The sequence below is a fragment of the Microcebus murinus genome, chromosome 7 (assembly GCF_040939455.1).
Source record: "Microcebus murinus isolate Inina chromosome 7, M.murinus_Inina_mat1.0, whole genome shotgun sequence".
NCBI lineage: Eukaryota > Metazoa > Chordata > Mammalia > Primates > Cheirogaleidae > Microcebus > Microcebus murinus.
Window position 1 is genome coordinate 60,316,629 of NC_134110.1, and position 17,129 is coordinate 60,333,757.

Sequence of the window (17,129 nt, forward strand, 5' to 3'; positions counted from 1 at the left end):
GTTAGAAGGAATAAGTTCTGTAGCATAGTGGGGTTCTAGTTATCAATAATTTATTGTATATTTCAAAATAGATAAAAATTTGGAATGTTCTCAATAGAAAAAAATTGTAAATGTTTGAGGTGATAGATATCCAGTTATTCTGATTTGATCTTTATACATTGTATACATGTGTCAAATATCACATACCCCATAAATATGTAATGTTATTTATCAATAAGAAATTCCATAATTTGAAAAGCATTTTAAAAGTGCAGAACTAGGAAGTTATTTTGGTTGACATTTATGAGTGTTTTATTAAGAAGATTGAAGAATTATTCATTTTTTTATCATTAGTGTCGGCTTAATGGTACTGTGTATTTTCTTCTTTTTTTTTTTTTTTTTGGAGACAGAGTCTCGCCTTGTTGCCCAGGCTAGAGTGAGGGCCATGGCATCAGCCTAGCTCACAGCAACCTCAAACTCCCGGGCTCAGGCAATCCTCCTGCCTCAGCCTCCCAAGTAGCTGGGACTACAGGCATGTGCCACCATGCCCAGCTAATTTTTTCTATATATATTAGTTGGCCAATTAATTTCTTTCTATTTATATAGTAGAGATGGGGTCTCGCTCTTGCTCAGGCTGGTTTCAAACTCTTGGCCTTGAGCAATCCACCCGCCTCGGCCTCCCAGAGTGCTAGGATTACAGGCGTGAGCCACCGCGCCCGGTCTGTACTGTGTATTTTCGAATGTACTATGGCAGTTCTCAGAGTATGGTCTGTGGACCCTGAGGAGCCCCAAGACCCTTACAGGGGCTCTGATGTCAAAGCTTTCTTCACAGTAATACCAACACTGTCTCTTTCACTGTTTTGGCATTTGTGCTATGGGTTCAAAAGTGGTGGTGGGTAAAATAATGGCTTTTTAGCATAAATCAACTCAATGGCACCAAACTGTACTACTAATGGTCATTGTATTCTTCACTTTCTTGTATTGTGGTGGGGTTCAGAGCCAGTTTGATTAAGGGTTTCCTTGATGAAACAGTAAAAACTACTAATTTCATTAAATCTTTACTTTTGAATGTTAAAGGTTATTTTAATATCCAGTCTGACAAAATTAGAGCATTTGTTGTTTTGAAGGAAAGCACTTTTGCAGTTGTTTTAGTTGCAGGCTTAACTGGCCACTTTCTTCATGGAAACCATTTTGTTTGTTTTCTTTCTTTCTTTTTAATAGTTGGGGTCTCGCTTTGTTGCACAGGCTGGAGTTCGGTGGTGTGATCTTAGCACACTGCAGCCTTAACTCCTAGGCTTAAGCAATCCTCCTACTTGAGCCTCCAGAGTAACTAGGATTACAGGAATGTGCCACCATGCCCTGCTAATTTTTTAGTAGAGACAGGGTCTTGCTATGTTACCCTGGCTGGTCTTGAACTCCTGGCTTCAAGTAATCCTGCCTCAGCCTTCCAAAGCACTGGGATTATTATAGGTGTGAGCCACCAAGTCTGGCCTGAAGACCCCTTAAAGGTGGCTTCCGCATGAATTTGCCTGAGGCGGTTTGGCATTGGCTATCTCTAGGATGTCTGAAAGGGATTTGGGGTTGGATATCCTCTGGACTGCAGAGGATTGTGCATTGAAAGCTAGCCCCTGCTGCTCATTTTGCTGGAGGAGGGATGGAGTGGGGATGTGCCTTCCAGAGGCTGGCACAAATAAATGACCATCAAGAAATATCCTTTGCAACTTTGCCTGAAGTATAGTCTTTCCCCCCACTTAACAGTGGCTGGCAGGGTGGGATCACCATGTAATAGTTTGATTTTTTTTTATATCAGTGATAATGTGATATAGTTGGCATGCAAAGAAGTAGTTAAGAGGTGGCAGGTGGGGCAAAGGCAATATATGTAACCTAAACATTTGTACCCTTGTAATACACTGAAATAAAAAAAAAGAGGTGGCAGTGTATATAGTATGGTGCAATAGTTGTATGAAAGAACGATATATGAAAATTGAGAACTGACTGCCTCTCTTTAAGAACGTGCATGATGATAATAACCACAGACCATGTTCTATAGAGGTGGGTTTAGTGTCTTTCTCTACCATCAATCTAGTAATACAGTAAACAAGTTTACTTGGGGTGGCTGGGTGGGGGGCGTGAGTTGTAGCCAATTCCACTGCTCCATGTATTTGAGGTTTTAAGATTTAGAGAGCTTGCTTTTGGAGAAATGCCAGACGTTTTCCTACAGTATTTCTTTTTCCAGAGTATATTTTTTCATCTGTAAAATGGGATTAACATGATGATTATTGTTACTGAGCTTGCTTGAGCTTGAGGGAAAGGAATTGCAGAGTCTGCTTGTCATCTTTTTGAGCCAAAAGTGAACGAATATAAAAAACATTCTTGCCATAGTAATTGTTCTGTGTACTACTATTGGAAATCCCCCAAATAATGATACAAATACCTGTCAGGACTATTTTGTTTACAAAGGATCTATACATATGGTTTATTTATGTTTTGTTTTGTTTTTAAGGTTACGGGAAGTTTCAGAGAAACTGAACAAATATAATTTAAACAGGTATGAGTTTTAAGATACTTTAAATCTTCTGACAAAGAATGATTTTATTAGGAAAAAGCACTCCTATTTAGGCAATACCTTAATATGATTAAGATTAATGTGATTATTAAGAATCTTTTTGATATAACCAATATTTTATGAGTTGGGTTTATTTGAATTATAGCGCATACTGGTTTTTAAAAAATCTGGCATACCAAGGAACTATGATGATTATGGAGATAATATATTTCTTACTCTTCATTTTTTGCTTTAAAATATGTAAATGTTTGTTTTTTTAAAAAATATGTTTTGTCAGCTAATTTTTTCTTAATTAGATTTAAGAAAAAACCCTAGAATGTATTTATCATTTAAAAAATAATGTTATTTACGTACAGTTTTTCTCTTTTATCTTACAGCCACCCCCCTTTGAATGTATTGGAACAGGCTACTATTAAACAATGTGTGGTGGGACCAAATCATGCTGCCTTTCTTCTTGAGGTAAATTATTTAGTCTAAGGTAGAGAAATGGAAAATAGGCAGTTAAAATACAATTCTGCATCATTGTATTTCTTCCTTTTTAACCCAGGAAAACAGCTTCTAGAGAGAGTTATGTCATAGATTGCCCAGATTTCTTTAATTATTGTATACATTCTCTGGCCCAGAGAAAGCTTAAGCTATTTACTAGAGTTTGAAACTAGTTACTAACAGAATGGGAAGGCTCCTGATATTCAGCCATTTTCTTACTCGGAATTGTATCAGATTGAGATGTTTTAAATTATTTTCTGCTGGTTTCTTGATAATGTATGTATACCATATTTCCCCAGCTCAAGTATGAGCACCTTCTGGAAGGGAGCTTTTTTGCTGTCTTCTGTATTGACAGTTGTAGGCACAGAATCTGTTTGTTGAATAAATTCAAAATTTAATACACATTTTTACTTCAAAAATTTCTTCTATTTTCTTTGCTTTTAGGATGGTAGAGTTTGCAGGATTGGTTTTTCAGTACAGCCAGACAGATTGGAATTGGGTAAACCTGATAATAATGATGGGTAAGGTATTATGTCTTTTTTATTTAATACATATTTAGCTCTTAGAAGGTATTAATATATTAAACCCATGTTTTGTTTTTGGTAACTCAAGTTAACGAAAAGCGTTGTAGAAAATCAGATTGCTTAAATAGATTGAAATAATTGCTTTGTAATATGATTCTAATTTTTATATAAGCAATGATTTGCAACAAAAATATGGTAACATTAAAAGTAGCAGAGGAGCCAATTATCACTTAATAGGAATAGGTTACCAGAAGAATGATATTATTTGTTTGGTAGGTCCTACGTCAGATCTCCTCTGACTAAAATGATTTTATCGACCACGTTTTCTTCCTTTAATATTTCCAGATCAATTAGCGCAGTTTGAAAACAACAGGCGTCTTTAAAATTTATGGTATTAGTTTATGAAAAAGGATGCTAGATAGTATATGATGAGTTTCAGTTAGCTGCTTCTTAGGAAACCATAGTTAATTTAAAAAATCCAAAGTACAATTTACTATTTAACATTCATTTGCATTTAAAACATGAGAACAGTTTCAACCAGGAAAGAATGCTGAATTTTTATTAGGCTATAAAATGTTATGTTTGCTCTTTGAGGTGAAGTATAAATTTTAGTAGGAGTAATCAAGGAATCCTTAGGCTGGTATTTTATTAATACCACAGTAAGTCCCAGAGCAGTGAGGCCTGGAATTCCAGATTTGTTCCTAAGCAGTATGGGACTGTTCTGTGATTATTTTACCTCTTATTTTTCCCCAGTTCAAAGTTGAACAGCAACTCGGGGGCAGGGAGGACTTCAAGGCCTGGTAGGACAAGCGACTCCCCATGGTTTCTCTCAGGTTCTGAGACTCTGGGCAGGCTGGCAGGAAACACCCTGGGGTAAGTTGTGGTCACTTGAAGGCATCAACTGGTTTCTGCCATTGTGCTATGAGTGCTCTCACTCAGAGGGATCAGTCACCTTTGGTAAAGTCTAAGCCATGCAGTGAGGAAACTCTCCTGAACTATGGGCAGGATCCCATATTGCTCATGATGAGCCACTATGTGATAAAAATAATGCACACAGGCTAATTACAATTAACCCTAGTTCATGACCTTTGAAAACTGTATATAATGTTTACATGTGTTTGTAATGTCACTTATGACATTTAAAATTTTAAATAATTTTATCTTTGGTCATTTCTTTTGACTTATTCTTTGATAAAAAGAAGTCTAACATTTATTTCTTTTTGGTATCCCAATTGGTAGTTCTTTCTGAATTAATCTAATGAGCTTTGTAAATTATGTAATTAAGCCTTTGTAGCCTTTAATACAGTTGTTTTTACTTTAAAAATGTATTTATAAAATATATGCCTTTAAAACTAGATACCCAGCTCCTCTACGATTTTATCTAAAGTTTATATACTATAACTGTCAAACTAAAGGAACTACTTTTATAAAGTTTATATACTGTCAAACTAAAGAAAATACAAATTCCAAACCAAATGCTTTTATTCATTTTATACCTTGATTATCGAAGGGCCAGATTTTCTGAAAATACCCAGTCAATGATTAGATAATGCCACTTCAGACAAATAAGTACATGTGTTTAAAGGCTGATCAGAGAAAAATAACTAGAAGCAATTTAAATTATTTCAAAATACAATTAAGAGGAGGAGTTTTTTTTTGTTGTTTTTTTTTGACACTGTGTATTGGTAGGCAAAGTCAAAGTTAGATTTAAAAGTTGGGATCCCTAAATGCTTGCTTTTTTTGCTTTTATGTTTTCATACTGAACTAAATTTATTTTGGAGTGGGTGGAAGGTCATCTGATTGAGTGCATCCTTTAGCTTAGTAGTAGGAAATATAGCTCTAGTCTTTATGAACATATATATCTCCTTTTAATGGTGCTAGTACACAGTATATGATAAAAAATTCCAAAAATAGCATGTAATAACAAATGAAATTTCATTTCATTTGATAAACCTGGAAAAATTATATTCATTTAAGAAAGAATAGCTATTTAATATTACTTGTCATATGGTTGTCAAATAATACCTTTCTTAAAAGATAAATTTCTTTGTTTAGTTCAAGGATCAGTAAAGTACAGCCTTGGGGACCAAACCCAGCACCTCCTGTTTTTATTGAAAAACAGCTGTACTTACCATCTGTGGGTGCTTTTGTACTACGACAGCAGAGATGAATAGTCAAACTTTTTAGCTCCCATAGCCTAAACTATTTATTATTCCGCCCTTTACAGAAAAAGTTTACTGATCCCTGGTTTAGTTTATCAGTTTATGTAGTGGCTTTTGTTCCTAATTTCATACTCTATTTATTTTTCAATGTAACTTCATTTTGAGATAATTTGACTTTTAAAAAAAAGTTACAAAAATAGCACAAAAAATTACTGTATACCTTTCACTCAGCTTCCCTAAATATTAACATCTTACATAATTGTATTTTCAAAACCAAGAAATTGGCCAGGTGTGGTGGCTCATGGCTGTAATCCCAGCACATTGGGAGGTGGAGGCAGGAGGATAGCTTGAGGCCCAGGAGTTTGAAACCAGCCTGGGCAACACAACCAGGACCCATCTCTACAAAAAATAAGGAAAAGTTAGCTGGGCACTGTGGCGTATGCCTGGGCCTGTAGTACTAGCTCCTCGGGAGGTTCAGGCAAGATGATGACTTGAGCCCAGGAGTTTTATGCTTCAGTTAGCTATTATCTTGACACTGCACTCTTAACAGAGCAACAGAGCAAGACCCTGTTTCTTTAAAAAAAAACACACACAAAATAAAAATAACAAAAACAAAAAAATGCAAGAAATAAGCATTAATCATTACTTAATCTACAGAGTTTATTCAAATTTTGCCAGTTGCCCCTTTCTTCCTCTGGTCTGTAAGTCAATCTAGGATCCTAGTTGTCATATTCTTTAGTCTCTTCCATTCTGGGTCTGTTCCTTAGTCTTATTTTGTCTTTCTGGACCCTGATGAGTTTGGAAAACTGGTGGTCATTTTGTAGAATGTTTACATTTGCGTATTGCTTCTTCATAATTAAACCTGAGTGAAGCATTTTTGGTATGAATACTAAAGAAGGGATGATGGCCCCTTCTTAGCACATCATGTCAGGTGGCATGTGACATTGGTGCATCTTATTATTGGGAAGGATGTTACCTCTGATTACTTTAGTTAAGGTGGTGCTTACCAGGTTTCTCTTTCACAAAGTTGCTCCCCTTTCACCATTAATGTGTATTATATTTTGTGAGGACATAATTTGGGACTATGTAAATATTCTGTTACTCTTACTATTGCTTACTGATTTTAGCATCCATTGATAATTTTTTTTTTTGCCTGAATCAGATGTTACTGTGGCATTGGACAAATGATGATGGTTTTTTTTTTGTTTTTTTTTTTTTTGTTTTTTTGAGACAGAGTCTCGCTTTGTTGCCCAGGCTAGAGTGAGTGCCATGGCATCAGCCTAGCTCACAGCAACCTCAAACTCCTGGGCTCAAGCAATCCTTCTGCCTCAGCCTCCCAAGTAGCTGGGACTACAGGCATGCGCCACCATGCCCAGCTAATTTTTTCTATATATGTTAGTTGGCCAATTAATTTCTTTCTATTTATAGTAGAGACGGGGGTCTCGCTCTTGATCAGGCTGGTTTCGAACTCCTGACCTCGAGCAATCCCCCTGCCTTGGCCTCCCAGAGTGCTAGGATTACAGGCGTGAGCCACCGCACCCGGCCAATGATGATGTTTTTTAAAGAAAAATTTCCATCATTTCTTCTACATTTATTAATTGGAATTTAACTGTAAGGGTTTTTCCTCCTACCCATTTATTTCTTTTGTATTCTAGTTTATTTCTTTTTCTATTCTTTATTTATATCATGGTGTAATGGATATTTGTTTTATACTATGGTTTATAACCCATTACTATTATTTATTATGTTGCTCAAATTGTCAGCGATTAAAGTCCTTTCTCTTAATAAACAAAACTTGGATCTAACCAGTTATACTAGAATGTATGACAGAATGATTGAAATAGAACAGTGGAATTTTATAACTGTTAATAAAGTATGCAAGAAATATAACATAGCAGTACATTTGAGCTTGAATAAAACCCTTGTAGACATACTCCAAAGAAGATTAAGGCTAATTTTAAGACTTTAAAATGCAATGACAATTACTAGTTTTTCGAGTCTCCCTTATCCATACTACACTATACTCCCCTGACGCCCCAAAGAACAGACTGTGTAAGCTTTCTTTAGCATTGGGTCCATGAATTGCAATATTGAAAAATGTCATAGTGCTTAAGTGCCAGTCTTTTTTTTTTTAAACTCTTATTTGGGTTTGCAGATGTCTACAAAGTATAGGCACTAAAAGGCTCATTGTTTCTCTTAGGCTGTATGAAAATTCTTCTCAATTTCTTGATGGTGAAATTGTGATCAAGTTATTTGGTAAATCAAGAAGAAGTTTTTTAGAGTCAAAATACTTTCCTTCAAAATAAATTTTTCTGGCCGGGTGTGGTGGCTCACGCCGCTAGCTCTCTGGGAGGCCGAGGCAGGCGGATTGCTCGAGGTCAGGAGTTCGAAACCAGCCTGAGCAAGAGTGAGACCTGGTCTCTACTATAAATGGAAAGAAATTAATTGGCCAACTAAAAATATATAGAAAAAATTAGCCGGGCATGGTGGCGCATGCCTGTAGTCCCAGCTACTCGGGAGGCTGAGGCGGGAGGATCGCTTGAGCCTAGGAGTTTGAGGTTGCTGTGAGCTAGGCTGATGCCACGGCACTCACTCTAGCCTGGGCAACAAAGTGAGACTCTATCTCAAAAAGAAAAAAAAAACAAAATAAATTTTTCTCTTGATTTAAAGAAGTTTGCAAGTTATATTAATAACATGTACTAGAGAATCTAGGACAGGCAGACTTGAGTTCTCAGAGGGGACTCTTTAACCTCAAATTTATCGAATATAAATCTAATAGGAAAGAGACTGTCTTGACAGACCTTGGTCCCCACCCCTCCATCCTGCAAGATCCAGGCTTGCTTACTTTTGCTCCTAAGAGGTGTCCTGAATAAGGGAGTGAGTGGTTCATTTGAACCACTATTTGACAGCTTCATTTGAAAGATTTGACAGCTTCATTTGAAAGATGATTTTAGGGTAATTGGTACTGTTTTTCTTTTCCGTTAGGATGGAAAATGGAGAGTTGATAATTTATTTTGGCTGATCATTCCTAGGAATGCATAGCATTCCTTTTAAAGTTTTTTCCTTTGGTGTTTTTGTTAATTGGCAGGTTTGTGTGCTAAACATTTCTAGCTGCTGTTTTCTCTCTTTAATAATTACTTAAGTTTATTCTGGGAGATAATTAAAAAATCTCCTAGGTATTTTTTTTAAGTCATTTTAAACCAGCTTAAGGGTAAGAGCATTGAATTTATTTGGAGAAGAGAGGAGAGTTTATTAGTGTTTAATGGTAAGGTTAAAATGAAGGTAATACTAGTGAAAGTTTGTATTTTGATATTTTTTTTATCACTGGACATAATAGATGGTAGGTATAAGCTGCTTTTCATTGGATTGAGCGACTATATTACTTTAGGGTTTAATCTGAGCTAATAATTACTACATGATTTAAAATGTAGAAGCCAAACAGGTAATTATAATTGCAAAGAGTTGAAGCTCTATAGGTGGGTAAGGTAGCAGGTAGTAGGATTCTGACAAACTGGATTGCTCCCCCCCCCCCACTTTTTTTTTGGAGACAGGGTCTCACTCTGATGCCTGGCCTAGAGTGCAGTGGTGTCATCATAGCTTGCTGCAGTCTCAAACTCCTGGGCTCAAGTGATCCTCCTACCTCAGCCTCCTGAGTAGCTAGGACTATAGGCATGTGCCATGTGCCACCATGCCTGGCTAATTTTTTATTAATAAAACATTTTTTTGTAGAAGTGGGGTCTCCTTGTTGTCCAGGGTATGGATGCTCCATTTTTAAAGGAGGCAGCTGATAGACTGATTTTTACCATTGGAAAGTACAGGGCCATTGTTGCCACATCCAAAACTCTGTGCCCTTCCCCACCTTTTTTTGTCTTAAGGAAACCTGCAAATTTGGATTTTTTTTATATGAAATGTCTTGACTTAAATGTTGGAACTAATTGATGTTTTCATGGAAACAAATATACACCACATACACAGTAGCAGACATCAAACACACTCTAAGTGCACATGTACATGCATGCATTTGTATATGTATATTTTTAAAATAAACTTTAAAAATAAACTTATTTTAGGATAATTTTAAGCAATTTTTTTGACAACAGTTATAAAGGTAGCACTGAGGTTTCCCGTATACCTAGTTTCACTATTATTAACATCTTATATTACTGTGATATATTTGTTACAGTGAATGAATGAATATTGGTACTAAAGTTTATAGGTTACTCACATTTTCTTAGTTTTTACTTAAGGTCCTTTTTCTGTTCTAGGATCTCATTCAGTATTCCATAATACCTTTAATCACCTTTTCTCCTTAGGCTCTTCTTAACTATGACAGATTCTCAGACTTTTCCTTGTTTTTGATGAGGTATTTACTTTTTAAACAGACCAACTAAATATATGGATAAGATTTGGCCCATGGGCTTTAAGTTTGCAAACTGTGGACTAATTTTATACTGGGTGTGATTTCTTGAGTTGATTTCAAGTCATTCTGTGTACTTTGAGTATTATATAATCGAATCAAAATTATAGGATTAATTTGATAAGCAAACCACAGAAGGTAGAAACAGGTTTTCCCGGTATTTTCAAGTTTAATACTAAAAATTAAATAGCTCACTATAATTATAGATAAAACGAATCACTGATCCCAGAACTATCTTTTGTGACCCCCATAGAAACCTCTGTTAGTATATGCTTAGTTTAACACAATCTTTATCTAGATAGCAAGCTGGTTAGAGGAATGTTTAGGAGCAATTGAAGTATGGGGATTGGTAGGTGGTTTGGATTCTGATAGGAGAAACACTGCACAGCAGGCGAAAGTGGGAAAACATGGTATTCTCCATGGTAACAGTCAAGTGAATGGAGAAACCAGAGATATTTTGAAGTCTTTCATGTAAACTCAATTGAGGGTTTGTGTAGCAGAGATTATAAACTGGCAGCTGCTGGTGGTGTAATGGATTGAATCAGCAGTACTTAAAGAAAAGAATTTGAATGTTTTTAGATAGGCACATATTCTCCACTCTTCTCTGTTATCTTGGCTTCCCTTATTTGTGTAGCTTACTGCCTCTTAGATATTTGAGTTTCTGATGCCTATAAGGTCTGCCCAGGAGCAGATGTGTACTTTGATAGTATATCTGATAAGATTTCTAGCATTATTTGCTTGGGGGAAAAAATGGTATGCATTCTTTGGTGGAAATATCAAGTCTTCCTTTTATCTATGTTGGCCATATAATTTATCATCCAAACACAGGACACTTTTTTAGTGAAATTAATAATTAGGCTTAAATTGGTACTATATTGCAGGCAAACTGGGACATATAATTACCCTAATTATATGTTTTTAAGTCTCTTTGGTGTGATTCTCCCTGTTTTCAAGTTGAAATAATATATTTGGCTTTTGAATGTTTAAAAATGCCAAAAGAGTATAGTTCTACCTGACTTAGTTTTGATGACTTATAGGAAACTGTGAAGTATAAATACTGACTGAATAGTTTATTTGAAAACCTATTTGTTTCACTGGTACTATCTTATTTTCTGTTGCATAATTGTCAATATATATAACTCAAAAACATGTCTTTCTCCAATAGTGCTTTCTTTGATAAACACTTGGTTTCATTTTTTAATGAATTTTTAAAATTTTATTTTGTGGTATAAAAACATAGAATTTACCTTCTTAACCATTTCTAAGTATCCAATTCAATAGTGTTAATTAAGTATATTCACATTATTGTGAAACAGATCTCTAGAACTTTTTCATCGTGTAAACCTGAAACTCCATAGTCTATACCCATTAAACAACTGCTCTTTTTTTCCTCCCCCCAGTCCCTGGCAGCCACCTTTCTACTTTCTGTTTCTGTGAATTTGACTACTTTAAACTCTTCATATGAAATCAGTCATTCAGTATTTATCTTTTTGTGACTGGCTTGTTTCAGTTAACATTATACTTTCAAAGTTCACCCAGGATTTAGCATGTGACAGGATTTCCTTCCCTTTTTATTTATTTATTTATTTATTTTTTTTTTTGAGACAGTCTCGCTTTGTTGCCTGGGTTAGAGTGAGTGCTGTGGTGTCAGCCTAGCTCACTGCAACCCTAAACTCCTGGGCTCAAGGATCCTCCTGCCTCAGCCTCCCGAGTAGCTGGGACTACAGGTGTAAACCATCATAGCCAGCTAATTTTTCTATTTTTTGTTTGATTTTTAGTTGACTGGCTAATTTTTTCTATCTTTAGCAGAGACGGGGTCTCGTTCTTACTCAGGCTGGTCTTGATCCCTGAGCTCAAGCAGTTCTCTGCCTCGGCCTCCCAGAGTGTTAGAGTGTTAGGATTACAGGCGTGAGCCACTGTGCCTAGCCTTCCTTCCCTTTTTAAAGGCTAATAATTCTATTGATTGAGTATCCACATTTTGCTTATCTATTCTTCCTTCAATGGGATGGACATTTGGGTTACTTCCACCCCTTGGCTGTTGTGAATAGTGCTGCTATGAACATGGGTGTGCAAATATCTTTCTGAGACCCTGCTTTCAATTCTTTTAGTTATATAGCTGGAAGTGCAATTGCTGGATCGCGTAGTAGTTCTGTTTTGAATGTTTTGTGGAATCTCCATACTGTTTTCCAAAGCAGTCGTACCATTTTGCAGTCCCACCAACAGTGCACAAGGGTTCCAATTTCTATACATCCCAGCAAACACTTGTAATTTTCCTTTTTCTTGATAATTATAGTAGCTATCCTAATTGATGTCAGTTGAGATGTCATTGTGGTTTTGATTAATGATGTGTTGAGCATCTTTTCATATGATTATTGGTCATTTGTATATTATCTTTGGAGAAGTGTCTGTTCAAGTCCTCTGCCCATTTTTCGATCATGTTGTTTGATTTTTTTTGTTAAATTGTAGGAGTTCTTTCTATATTTTTGATATTAACCTCTTATCAGATATATGATTTGCAAATATTTTCTCTCATTCTGTAGGTTGCCTTTTCAGTCTGTTGATTGTGTCCTTGGATGCACAAAAGTTTTTAAGTTTGATGTAGTGTCATTTGTCCATTTTTGCTTTTGTTGCTTGTATTTTTGGTGTCATATCCAATAAATTGTCGCCAAGTGTAGTGTCATGAAGCTTTTCCTTGATGTTTCCTTCTAGGAGTGAGTTTTACAATTTTAGGACTTAATGTTTAGATCTTCATTTGACTTAATTTTTGTATATGATGTAAGATATGGGTCCAACTTTAATTCTTTCGCATGTGGAAATCCAGTTTCCCCAGTACCAATTGTTGAAGACAATGCTTTTGCCCCCACTGAGTGGTTTTGGCACCTTGTCTAAAATCATTTGACTACATAAGCAAGGGTTTACTTCTGGGCTCTATTCTATTCCACTGGTCTATTAGTCTATGCCAGCGCAACACTGTTTTGATCACTATAGCTTGGTTACATGGTTTGAAATTATGAGTGTGAATCCTTCAACTTTGTGGTTTTTCATAACTGTTTTGGCTATTTAGGGTCCCTTGAGGTTCCATGTGAATTTGTAAGATGAATTTTTCTATTAAAAAAAAAATCTATTGATTTTGATAGGTATTGCGTCGAATACTTTGGTTATTGTGGACACCTTAACAATATTAAATCTTTCAAATCATGACCCAGGATATCTTTCCTATCTGTGTCTTCTTTAATTTCTTTTAGCAATGTTTTGTACTTTTAAGTGTACAAATCTTTTACTTGGTTAGGTTTATTCCTAAGTATTTTATTCTTTTTCATTCTATAAATAGACTCATTTTCCTAGTTTCCTTTTTTATTACTATAATGTACTGTTAATGAAGCCCCTTTGTTTTTCATTAAACATGAAATTTCTAAAACCTGTTAGTTGGAATAAGTGTTGTTTCATACTGCAGCCCTGTGGCTGCACAATACTGTTTTTCTCCAAAGTTATCTTGGGCAGTTCTTGGGCTATAGATATAGATACAGCATAAACATGAATTGATAGTGTACATCAACAAATGCAGAAGGCCTTCAAAAAGGATGACAACAGTTTCTCTGGAGGTTTTTCTTTTATTGTTGTTATTTTTTTCCATTTTACTGAAGGAACTATTGAAAAAGTTTATTTAGCCAGAGATTGGGCTTTTCAGTTAAGAAGAGAAACCAAGAAGTTTGATATATACTGAATTGTTATTGGTTAATATTAATATATTCAAAGCTTTTTAAGAAAAGAAAAGATTTGGAAAATCAAATTAAGAGTAAGTGTTTGCAATTGGAGGGGGAAGGTTTCAGCCTTAGGCAAATACAGTAGGAGTTCAGAGTAAACAACCTCTCTCTAGTTTAAATGATCTCTAAGTATTGGGTTCATTTTAAAGAGAACTGACACTGTCCTAATTTAAAAGGCTAAAGTGATTTGCATGACTATTTGAGATCTGATTAAATGTAGAAAAGCAATTATTTTATGGTTATCTAAGTTACTTGATTTGAAGTTTCTTAATTCTCATGATTGAGGCAATAGGGGAAGATACAGGTGTTAAGCCCTTTCTAAGTTGTTTTTTCATACTTAAGAAAAAAAATTAATGAACATGTTTTAAATAGTAGCTTCCCCTTGGCCAGGGTGGTTAATAGTGTTAAATATTAATGCAGTACTCTTTGCAAATGAATGTTTATTCCATGTAAAGCACTTTGAGTTCTAAACTCTGAATTCTACTTTTTATGTAACAACATTTATTGGTAGTTAAGTCTGATGGGTCTTTTACACAAAGGTGAGATATGTTCATTTTTAGGGTTGTGACTAGAAATACATATGTGGCTCTTTTAAAAATTATTTTAAAAGATACAAAAGTGTGATATTTATATTTCTAAAAAGTGAACTTATATTTAAGCATTAAAAAATTGACACAGTGAAGTTAGCTGTTGTGGCAGCACACCTGTAATCCCAGCTACTTGGGAAGCTGAGGTAGCAAGATCTCTTGAGCCCAGGGGTTTGAGGCTATAGTGAGCTATGATTGTGCCTGTGAATAGCCACTCTACTCCGTTGTGGGCAAGGTAGTAAGACCTTGTCCCTTAAAAAAATTTTTTAACATGTAACCTTTTTTTTTTTGGTCAAAACACTACTATAAAATATTAATTAGATAAGTAACTTTATCTTAGTTTAAAAAAAATGAAAATGAGACCCAAAGTGATCTTTTCAGAATGATTATTTAAAATGCTAATTTTACAAATTTACTAATATTTAGAAGCCGCTGGAGTTCTGGAGTAGGTGGAAGTGGAGGAGGATCCTCTGGTAGGTCATCAGCTGGAGCTCGAGATTCCCGCCGACAGACTCGAGTTATTCGGACAGGACGGGATCGAGGGTCTGGGCTTTTGGGCAGTCAGCCCCAGCCAGTTATTCCAGCATCTGTCATTCCAGAGGAACTGATTTCACAGGTATGAATCTTGTAGAACACTTAACATAAGACAGTAGGACAAGGTGAGGTTTTCCTGAATATGGTGGGTTGTAGTCCTAACTCCTATCATGAATTGTGAAATACTGTTCTGTTTTGATCCTAGAAAGGTGATTTTGATAAAGAATTTAATCAAAAGAAAGTATAGTGCTCTCTTTTATTTTTTATTTCAGGCCCAAGTTGTTTTACAAGGCAAATCCAGAAGTGTCATTATTCGAGAACTTCAGCGAACAAATCTTGATGTAAACCTTGCTGTAAATAATTTACTTAGCCGGGATGATGAAGATGGAGATGATGGGGATGATACAGCCAGTGAATCTTATTTGCCTGGAGGTTGGTGGATCACCATCATAGTTTTCTCATTTCTTGAGTGTTCTTTTAACTGAGGAATAAAGCATATTTGATTTTTCTGACTATTATTTTCAAGGTGGTTAGATATTTCTCACTGTAGAACCGCTTGATTTACTTGCCATGTTCCTTTTAAGGGAAAATGGGGAAATTGTTTTTGTTCAGTGGACTTGTACTTGGTCCCAAGAAAGGCATAGTTGTATGGACATAACTTTATCACAGGTTGGCAGATGACTCTGGAATGTTGTTCTGTGATGTCCATATTATTGAAAATATGTAATAACTGCTTTTACCTCTATGATGTCATAAGTATTAAATCTTAAATAGTGATCTTTCTTATGATTATTTAGTAGTAGCCCAGGCAACAATTATATACTTGATGTTCCTTAAAATCTATTTTTAAAATGTTACTCTTATTTCCTAGGCATTGTCTTTTTTTCATTCAGGTAATATCAGTTTGTTGTGTTAATGTATTTTAATTTTCAGAGATATGCAGATGCTCTTTCTATAGCCACTTCAGTGATATTGTTTATTTCTGTTTGTAGAAGATCTTATGTCTCTTCTTGATGCTGACATTCATTCTGCTCACCCAAGTGTCATTATTGATGCAGATGCCATGTTTTCTGAAGACATTAGCTATTTTGGTTACCCTTCTTTTCGTCGTTCATCACTTTCCAGGCTAGGCTCATCTCGAGGTAATTTTGCATTTATTTCTGTTTGATCACAGGCTGGCTGTATGGAAAGATAGTGGTAGAATTGACTGTATTTGAACTTTTAATATTATAGTAGATGAAGTCATTGCTTACTAGTGTTTTTGGATGCATTGACATTAAAATGAGTTATTTTTTATTTTTAAGAGCCACAATAGAATTTTAGAGATGATTTTATTTGCATTGTAGAATACATATCAAGGATTATAACTTACCTACTATATATTTATTAATGATTAGGAATATGGATTCTGAACTAAAAGCGGAATTTTACTTTACATTGACATGCAGCATTCAGAAAATAAGTCTCCTTAGTTTATTTGAGTAAAATAAAGTGATTATTTTCTTCATTTTAAATCCTGGTTAGATGAAAGAGTAAAGTATGAAGAAACTTGTTAGAATGAGATTTGCCAGTATTAAATGTATAGAAATGATTAGCTTATTAAAATGCTATTTTTAAAAGTTTGAAATCCTTAAAAGATATATAGTAGAAGTTAGAAGGCAGATATTGAAATCATTAATCCTGCCTCTCTTTTTATGTTTGTATACAGCTTTAGCTTGTGTTGTAACTTTCAGTATGTTTACTTTCCAGAATGTAAAACTGTTTGATTCAAATCAAAGACTAAAATCAGCTATATTTAGTAATCATTAATAAACTGAAAAAAGATGCCATGTTATATTAAGAACTTGCTGCAAATATCTAGTACTTAAGTTTTTGTTATTTTAAAATAACAAATCTATAGTGATCTTTTAATGAACTGAATGTATTGTAATAGCTTTAAGAATTTTAAAATAAAGGCATACTTTACTACCTTAAATGTATCAAGTAATGCATTTTCAAATATTCAGTTATCTAACACAAATAACTCCTAAATATCTCCTTTTTCTTTTTCTAAGTTCTATATAGGCATTACTTATAGTTTGAACCATAGGTAATATAGCCAGTACCTGAG

The 17,129-nt window shown here is 35.0% G+C and overlaps 1 protein-coding gene across 1 annotated transcript in view; it reads left to right on the forward strand.

Moving 5' to 3' along the window:
* The window catches only part of UBR5 (ubiquitin protein ligase E3 component n-recognin 5), a 124,675-nt gene that overhangs the window by 34,087 nt on the left and 73,459 nt on the right, over positions 1-17,129 (forward strand). Inside the window, exons 2-8 of the mRNA XM_012784323.3 lie at positions 2,483-2,527; positions 2,923-3,004; positions 3,476-3,552; positions 4,309-4,428; positions 14,912-15,101; positions 15,292-15,451; positions 16,012-16,161. Coding sequence (XP_012639777.1) covers positions 2,483-2,527; positions 2,923-3,004; positions 3,476-3,552; positions 4,309-4,428; positions 14,912-15,101; positions 15,292-15,451; positions 16,012-16,161 — 824 coding nt within the window. The remainder of the gene's footprint in view (positions 1-2,482; positions 2,528-2,922; positions 3,005-3,475; positions 3,553-4,308; positions 4,429-14,911; positions 15,102-15,291; positions 15,452-16,011; positions 16,162-17,129) is intronic.